The 9,321-nt window shown below is 37.6% G+C and overlaps 1 protein-coding gene across 4 annotated transcripts in view; it reads right to left on the reverse strand.

Moving 5' to 3' along the window:
* Positions 1-1,084: 1,084 nt before the first annotated feature.
* The window catches only part of SOCS5 (suppressor of cytokine signaling 5), an 83,928-nt gene continuing 75,691 nt past the window's right edge, over positions 1,085-9,321 (reverse strand). For all 4 annotated transcript variants that reach the window (XM_072937774.1, XM_006216442.3, XM_031672598.2 and 1 more), the window contains exon 2: positions 1,085-4,180. In XM_072937774.1, coding sequence (XP_072793875.1) covers positions 2,558-4,168 — 1,611 coding nt within the window. In that variant the 5' untranslated portion in view covers positions 4,169-4,180 and the 3' untranslated portion in view covers positions 1,085-2,557. The remainder of the gene's footprint in view (positions 4,181-9,321) is intronic.

Consider the following 9,321-nt stretch of genomic DNA (forward strand, 5'->3'; position numbering starts at 1 on the left):
ACACAGTGAATATAGACTTAGGTGCAATTTCATGCTGGTGATTTTTCTTTTTTAAAATGTAAGCCACTAATTTTTTAAGAAAAAAATTTAAACCAAAAGTTGCATATTAATATTACACACAAACTGAAACATAAGTGACTTTTAGCACAGTGTATACATGCTTACATAAACTCAAATATTTACACATTTAAAACAATTTCCATTTAACATATGAAAGTTCTGAAATACATAAATGCATTAATACTTTCTATAAAACTACAATTAAAACATCAATTTGCTACAAGCATATAAAACATCAAGTGCTTTCTTGGAGTTTCAAGTTACCTCTTTAAAACAAGATCTTGCTTGCGTATGTAGTCTTTCTCCAATAATCAGTATGGACTTTTTTTTTTTCCAAGAGGTTTATTTTCCAGGTACATTATAAGCTCAAGAAAACGGACCCAACAATTATGCAATATAATTGTGTCATAACAACTTAATTGCACATAATGCTTTAAAGTAGGTTTGGATAAAGTTCTCAAACACTTTGGTATATGTTCTTCAGGGACTTCTATTAGAAATAACAGGAATTATAAGTCCCTTCAATCCCCATTTTGCTTTAAAATGGACAAGTCTTTGGTTAAAGTTTTACATTTTGGGCATTTATTATTAATTAAAATGGTCCCCAAACCAATAAATAACGCTGACATATTAGTTCACAAGACTTCATTTAACTTGTTTCTGATGCAGTGGGAGGCTATTTAGATATTCATTTATTATAACATGTCAGTGATAGTTTCAATCTTTCACTTATAAGCAGAGAAATCAATAGGTTTAAGTCAGTATTTCTCTGTTCATTTTCAGTTATAATCTAAACTATACAGTAATTTGTAGTGACTGTAGACACTGTTCCACAGTATATGTGATTAAGATTGGAAAGATGTGCAGAATTAAATTTAGAGTCAGCTTACTTGGAATAAGTCAGTACTAGACTGTTCAGTAATTCTGCATTAACTATAACAGGTTGTCAGGTAATGCCTATTTAAAAACCCCAAACCGTTCCATTTATAAGAGAAATTGTTGCAAATGTATAAAACAGCAGATATACAAGGAGAACACCAAACATACTTTATTAGCACAAAAAAGCAGCCATAACAAGGCACAGCAAGCAGAAACATACATTAGCAGTCAAAGGGTTAGTGTTGCATACAAATATAGCTTTCCTTTTTTGTAGCCTTGGCGCTAGCCATTGGGATATAAAATAACTTTCTGTAGCAGCAGGTAAGGAAACTAAGGAGCACTCACCAGTGGTACAGAGCACGTTAACAAAAAAGACACAAGAATGGATTCGACTACTTTAGTGCAAAACGTCTAGGACGGAACTGTAAATTCAGTTAAATACTAAGAAGCAAACACTAGAACTTGGTATTACTTCCAAAATAGCTTACTCAAGTAGTATTGCATACTAGTCTAAGTGACAAAAAGGTGCTAAGTAAAGTTATTTACAGATACAACGGTTGTACAGTACCTTTTAAATCAGCAATTTAGGTTTCAGATTTTCCATTAAAAAATTAACTGCACTGAAATTCTATAACTCGTACTTAAGCAATTCAGCTATGAGAGTTTACAACAAAGAGATAAATACTGCCCTCCAAATTATGAATTACAGTTTAACAATAATCTCAACAACCAGCAAGCACTGTAGTTAGTATTATCTGACTTGTTTGAGTATCTTCTAGTCTCATTTTCTTCATGGTTCACAAACTCATCACGGGCATAGAAAAAGGTCTACCTTTTATGAATCAGCGATTAGACTGCATGTGTCAACTTACAAAATCACATGCAGGCCTGCCTTGCAGTAGCTATTCCCAGTATGTTTTACGTTAAAGCACTCATTAAAAAAAATTAATACCTAAGGCCTTAAATAAAATTCTACTACCAACTTTTGAGTCTGAAATTTTAAGAACTACTATTTAGAAAACCTGGTTTACTTAACAGTACCTTTTGCAGAAGAGAAAAGGAGACTGACTATAAATGACGTCCACACTTCAGTGAGCTGCACTATGCCCTTGTGGCCAGAAAATTGCATTTTTTTTTTTCTAAAAGGAAGGCAGTCTTTATTTTTTGGACTTCCAAAGCTTGATTTATAGTAACTACAAACATCACTACTTTTGGAAGGTTATAGAAAAATTCTTAGAAAAAATAATTTCAAACATTAGTCACACTGTTGAAATACTCATCCAATAGTAATAATTTGTTCTTCGGTAAGAAATAGAATTCTTCATAGCAAATGCCCCAGAGTTGCTTCACTCAATTACTACAGCCATTGAAAACCAAACTGTCAGCTAAACCGGTAAAATGTTTCTGCAGTCTTACTGAACGCCTGTAGCTCTATCCTCTGTTGTCTCAATAGGCACCACGTTTATCTGAGTAACAGCAGATCACATCTGACAGATACTAACACTAAGCTTATATACTGTACTGAAGAAACCTAACACTGATATGTGTGCTTGCTGTAGGTGTACTGCCTGATGCATGTAAAAGCAGATCTAGTTAATGCCCCTTGGGGACAGAGAGTTTACTTTGCCTTGACTGGTTCTCGTTCTAACCAGCGAACTCTGACTTTTTGTTTGTAATGATACTCTTTTAAAAAATCCTGTAACATTGACGGTAAAGGGAGCCCATCAATTCCATCATACGTAGTGCATCTGCAGATGACTGCCCGGCAGATATATTGCAGGCTAAAAGGGAAAGTCCTATTTAGTGATATAGTAAGCAATGGTTCAAAAAACATGCAAGAACTGGGATCTTTATAATGTTCCAAAAGTCCTGTTACAGTGGAGGAGTGAAACACACATGGGTCGTGAGCATCGAAACTGAAGTTGTGATTCCATTGTTCAATTCGGGCATGCAGGGATCTGTTGTAGCGACGGAAGCTCACAGAGAAGAGGTAGTCCTCCTGTGCAGAGTCCCTGAGCAAAAATGTACCTTCAGGTTTCCCTTCAAGAAGGGCTTCTGCTTCATAACGGTCCATCACTCCCCAGTAACAGGGATTACCTGTAATCTGGAGCAAATCTGGCACCAGGCAGTGTATGTAATCAATCTGTGTATGGACTTTCCAAGCTCCCTGTCTGCTAATGTGGGCATGGCTGTCTCCAGATACCTGACGTTGCTTCTGCCTCCGTGACTGCAAGCACAGCGTGGTGGTGTCCTCTTCTGAGTCACAGTTAGCTTGTGGAATTGCAGAATTGTCCCCATTTATTTCAGTCATTCCAGGAGCTAACTTTGGTCCCAGTTTATATAACGGGTTAACCTGTGCAGTGGCTTCAAATGTATGTATTTGTGCATTGGGAGGGGGGTCGACCCCTTCTTCAATACTAAGCCGCCTTCTCTCTCTAAGCCTATCTTCCTCATCTTCTGTAGACACCAAGGATGGATCAAATGTGTCAAAAAATGTCGAATGTGGGCTCACAGGGGCTGTATGCTGTTTAATCAAATGCCATTTTTGGGCCAAATCTGAGCCAGCAGGAAAAGGGCATTTCTCAAGCATTAATTCAGAAAGGTGTATTTTTCTTTTATTAGAAAAGAGGGGCTTTGACTGCTTGTTGTAAGTTCTCATGGGAAAACACAAGCCCACAGTATCCTGCAACCTCTGTCTCAGGGAGCGACTTCCTACGGTTCTGCTGGAAACGCTGTCCATGTCGTGCACGGAGCTCACGCCGTATCGCCTCTCTCTCCTCTGAAGTCCACTTCGAGTTCTACCAAACTTTTTATCAGTATCCAGTGAACTCTGCGTCTTTGTAGAACAGGAATGTTTCTTCTTGCCACCCCATGGAGCATGTCGAGAGTAGGAATCTCTTCTTGCAAGTCTTGTTCCTGGGGTGATACATGAGTCATTATCCTTTTCAATGCTTATTTCAACAATCTGAGGAATTTCAGTGGCACAGTTTTGGTTTCTCCTTGAAGAATTCTTTGCAGGGCTTAACCCCAGTTGTAAGGCAACATTTTCTCTTAAGGGGCTGCTTTGTTGCTGAGGAGCGGAGTCTCCCACACTGATGTTTTTCTCTTTGACAGACAAACATCTGTTGGAGTTCATGTCCATATTTTCACTACGGCTTCCTCCCTCATGACTGAAGAGATTCTGACACCTGTATTTGAAGTTATTCCACATTTTCCCCACTTTATCCATTGATTATAAGACCTAAAGACAAAAGCAGAAAAGGGAGAGTACGTTAATCAAAGTGGTGTGTGAAAACAGAAAAGGCAGTGCCCACCCCTCTTGTCCTCATCGGAATTGTCAGTGGTTCTGGGCAGAAATTCACCTTACGCTGCCCTGCCAAGGTGATGGATACAGCGTCTGGCAGCTGTCAGGTCATCCGGCCCTTTTGTGGCACCGCGCATTATTTAAGCTAGATCTCACTGCCCATTTCCTTTCAGACAGAAAATTCAGGACTCAGGCTAAAGGAAACAAACCCTCTTAAGTAAACTCTGGTGGCTTTATCCCATGCATCAACCTAATTTCATTATAACACTGATTTCTATCCTTACTTTGAATAATTTAGGTATTGCCTCAAGTATTACAAAGGGAAAATACGTTCTGTACTGTTGAAACGTATCTGCATTCAACTTCTCAAAGCTTATAATCAGGGCCACATTTGTGTCATGTATTAATTAGTTCAAAAACCTTTAAGTACTAATCCCCCCAATTTCATTTACCAAGAGTACTCCACTCATTTAGCAATCTAAAGCTTATAGGCTGGGGGGGTACAGCTCAGTGGGAGAGCACATGCTTACCACGCACTAGGTTCAATCCCCAGTACCTCTAGTGAAAAAACAAAAAAAACACCACCACCCCAATCTCTCATCTGCACATTAAAAAAAAAAATTAAAGCTTATAGGTAACCACTGGTAAAAATTCCATATCCAATCTCCTCACCCTGTAACATAACAAGTTTTACCCATGATTTGAAAATGAGAGTAATAGAAAAAAATTATGATACTGTAGTAATGAAAAAATAAAAACAAAAAGTATGAAATTTGACATCTTTATTCTTAATCCTTTAAAAAAAACTAAAGCAGCACTTTACAAATAAATTAAGACTACAACATTTACAGGCACACTGTCTCATTCAGTAACCTAAAAGTCAACATTAGATGACATGGAAAAACCTAAACTTAAAATTCAACTAGTTCTGTCACAATATGACACAGAAATTTTATTTATTTTTTATTTTAATTTACAATTTTAACCATTTTATTATTATTTATTTTATTTTGGGGGTGAAAGGTAATTAAGTTTGTTTATTTTTAGAGGAGGTACTAGGGATTGAACCCAGGGCCTCATGCATGCTAAGCATGCACTCTACCACTGAACTACACCCACCCTCCCGACACAGAAATTTTAAAAAGGGTTTCTTTTTCTATTTTGCTGTCTAAGTATGGCACTTTTCCTCTAGAATTTTTTGTTCGTGTTTATTATCTCATTATGCACATTGTGCACAGTTTAGACTCAGTATTGGAAAACTACTTGAGTTTCTTTGTTTTTGTTTTTTTACAGAGGTGAGAGTCATTAGAGCTGATCCTTGCGTAACTTTGAGTAATCCCCTTTGTCATAAATATTTGTAATTTCAAGAAGTTTACTAGGAGCAAGAGAAATAACGAATAAACTTTCTTACATTATCTATCTTCCCTTTAGTTTCCTACAGAAAGGGCTCTCGACTAACAGTGTTCTTGGAGCAATGACAATGCCAACATAGAGAATTTGTCTATGAATCTCTGTTACGTACACTGTTAGGTACATGGGCATTTGCATGGCAGGTGGTATATATATATATTCTAATAAAGTCTATTAGATGGAACTGTTAAATATTATTAAACTCTGTCAGAGCATTTTGCCTCCTTGCAAAAAAATTTTTTTGTTAAGGTCACCATTTGAACATATCTTGTTATCACTCATTCTTTTTTTTTTGCCTTAAGATTTCTGTTCTTTGTGCATGGCCCTGTTATACGCAGAACTAATTCCTGCTAAATTCTTGTTGACTCCAAAATTTGTACATGTAGTCTTCCACTATCCTAGCCCCTTCTAGCATGGCTTCCTTCTCACTTCTTTATTTTTAAGTCGCTTTTTATTTTTATCTAGTTCATACATTAATAGTTTCAACAGTCAAACACTATGATAAGGCTTATTTCAAAAAATAGCACTGCCTGCCTCACCCTCTCCGTCGTTGATTCCCACTCCCAGGGAGTAAAAGAAATTTACTTTTAATTCTGTTAGCTGTTTTTGCTGGTATTTTCATCATTTCTAGGAAAGCTGTTCCTATTGATACTGACTGATAAAATTTGAGGATGGAAATAATTTACCCTCAGAATTTTGAGGACATTACTCCAATGTTCTAATGGCTTCGTTGTGGCTGTTGAAAGTCTAATATCACACCAATCCCCAGTTTTCTGTATTTGAATCTGTTTTTATTTCATGAAAAACTGCAGCTTCTCTTTATCCTTAATGTGGGCCTTTTGTGCATTCTTTGTGCTGGGCCCTTTCAATGTCCTTTTACTTCCCACTGTCCCTCCTGAAGGCCCTTTTGATTAGACACTAGATCACTTAAGTTCATCTTTTGATTATCGTATTTTTCCTTTTAAAGATTGCATTTCTTTTCACTTTCTGCTGTCGGGTAGATTTCTTTGGCATCACCTTCCAACAGTCCTACTGCAGTTACAATTCTTCCCATCACAGTTTTAACTTCCAAGACTGTTTTCTTGTTCTCTGAATGCTCTTTTTAATAGCATCCTAGTCTAGCTTCTTGGAATGTAATATTTGATTTCTTTAAGGATCCAAAGTTTTAAAGTGTCTTCTTTTTATTTTTCTTTTAACATTTTAAATACTTTTATCTGTTTCTTCTTAGTACCTTATTTTTTCTCCTTAAATCTTTAGGTCTCTGTTTTTTTACTTTAGAGCCTTCCACAAGTGTCTGATGATCCCTAGCTGTCTGTCCATCAGCACTAACATGCTGATCAGAAGCTCTGTTTGCTTGGGGAGGTAGGGGACAGGTGGGCGGTGCCTGTCAACTGGTTGGCTTTACAAGGTGATGAGAGAAAGAGAGAGAGACAGAGACAGACAGCGCGCGCCGTCCTAACCACTAGACCACCAGGGAGTGTCTACAAGGTGACGAGACAATGAGCTGTTTTTTTTAAAAGGGAATCCTCAAAAGTTAGCATCTGTAAGCCTTGACTCTTGGCTGCTTATTCCAGAGAGAAATGCTCCAATCTCCTGTCCAGGGTGTATACACCTGACTGCCATGTTCTGAGAACAGGGCAAGGGGAATGGAGAGGTCTTAACCTCAATATTCAGACTTGCGCTCTGTCCCTGGTTTTCAAAATTTGTCCTTACCTTCAAAAGATATCAGAACTTCAGTTATGACTAAACTTCTTAGATTAAATTTCTCCCAGCTCTAACCTCTAGTTTTATCCAGGGTAAGGGAACGATTGCTTCTGGACTGCTCAGGGTAGAGGACGACACGTGCAAGACTGACACGCACACACTTCAAACCTTCCCTGCTTTCAGCTCCAAATTCTACCCTTATCTTCTGAGGTAACTGGTTCCTTTAATTTCTGAGCCAGCAGAAACCAGAAATAAACTGGTTTGCTTCTTTTTAACATCCTCGCTTGCAGGCACTCAGATAGCTTTCTCAGTTCTGCTAATTTCTACCTATGTGCTTCTGTCGAAAACCTGTTGACCAATCAACTCTACTTCTATCTCCTCTCATTTGCTTTCTCCTTGTGGATGTGTATGCCTTCTACCTTTTTTATTCCTTTAATTTCATTGAGGTTCTAGGAGGGAGTAAAGCTAACATGCCAGTGTTCAACCTGACATATTTAACTGGCGAGTCCCCTTTGCACTGTTAAAGGAGTGAATGGTACCACACAGAAAATCCCCCACCCAGATCAGTGATTTCTTCCAAATGGAGAAATAGTAAATTTTGGGGGGATGAGGGATCCATACAATAGTGCTAGCTGTACAATATAATCACCAGAATAGAATTTGGATACAACTGGTAAAATATGCAGCTTTTTAAACTGTCCACAGGCCCCCTCACAAGAGATTCTGATTAAACTGGTCTGGAGTTGAGCCTGGACACTGCTATTTTTTAATAAGCTGAGTGATTCTAGAGTAGAGTAAGAAAACCACTGTCCTAGGGTACCCTCGTCATAGGCTCCAATGGTAGCTCTGAAGGAGACAAGTAAAAGGACCCTGCTCTGTAGTGGTTGGTGGCATGTAAATAGTATAATATAAACTACCTACCACAATCTCATCACCATTTCACTTTATTTTTGCCAGGTATACAAGAGGCCTGCAGAATCTTAGAAAATGTCTAGAACAGTGCTTCTTAAACTATCCATAATGAAGAGCCAGTTTTATTTTTAATTTCACAATTGATTCTTTTTTTAAGATATAAAAATAAATTACTAGAAAAATGAAATTAAAAAAAAGACATGAAATACAAGTGCCAATTTTCTTATTAGATTGAACAGATATAAAATAACTGAAATTGCTATAAAATATAAAATTGCTTTCAATTTCTATTCTTACTTGTCACAGACTGGTAACAGACTGCAGACTGGCACCAGTTCCTGGTCCACGCTTGGACCAGCTAGGGCGGTGCTGTCCGGTGCACATGGTTATTGGGTTCTTGAAATGGGGCAAGTGCCACATATTGAACTAATAATAATTTGAATATAAGTAAAATACATTATTGAAATTAATTTCACTTGCTTTTGACTTTTTAAATGTGGCTACTAGGAAATTTAAAATTACATAGATGGATCAAATGATATTTCTTTGGGACAGTACTGATCTGGAGCAGGGGTCTGCAAACTATAGCCCAAGGACCAAATCTGGTCTGTGGCCTGTTTCTGTACGGACTCAAGCTAAGAATGGTTTTTACATTTTTAAAGGAACAAAAACAAAAAACCTACAAAGAACATTCGACAGAGATCACATGTAGCCTGCAGAGCTTGAGGTATTGTCTAGCTGGCTCTTTACAGAAGTTTGTTGACCTTAGTCTAGAGTATGTAAGATGATAAACCACACCACCTCAGACACTAGAAGGGCAGTGTTCAAGAAGTCCAGCAGTCTCTCTTCTCCATGTTTATAAGATGAAGTTTGTAGCTATCCAAAGATACTTCTTTGACAAGCAAAAATTATACCTGAAAAATGACTGTCCATTTTTGAAAGCGGCCAAACTTAAAACCACTTATTTCCATATACAGTTCTTTGTAAGTTGTATAAACAAGTGGGACATGCAGAAAACATTTATAGTTGCCAGGTTACAGCAGGCAATTTCT

This window comes from Vicugna pacos, chromosome 15 (genome assembly GCF_048564905.1).
Source record: "Vicugna pacos chromosome 15, VicPac4, whole genome shotgun sequence".
NCBI lineage: Eukaryota > Metazoa > Chordata > Mammalia > Artiodactyla > Camelidae > Vicugna > Vicugna pacos.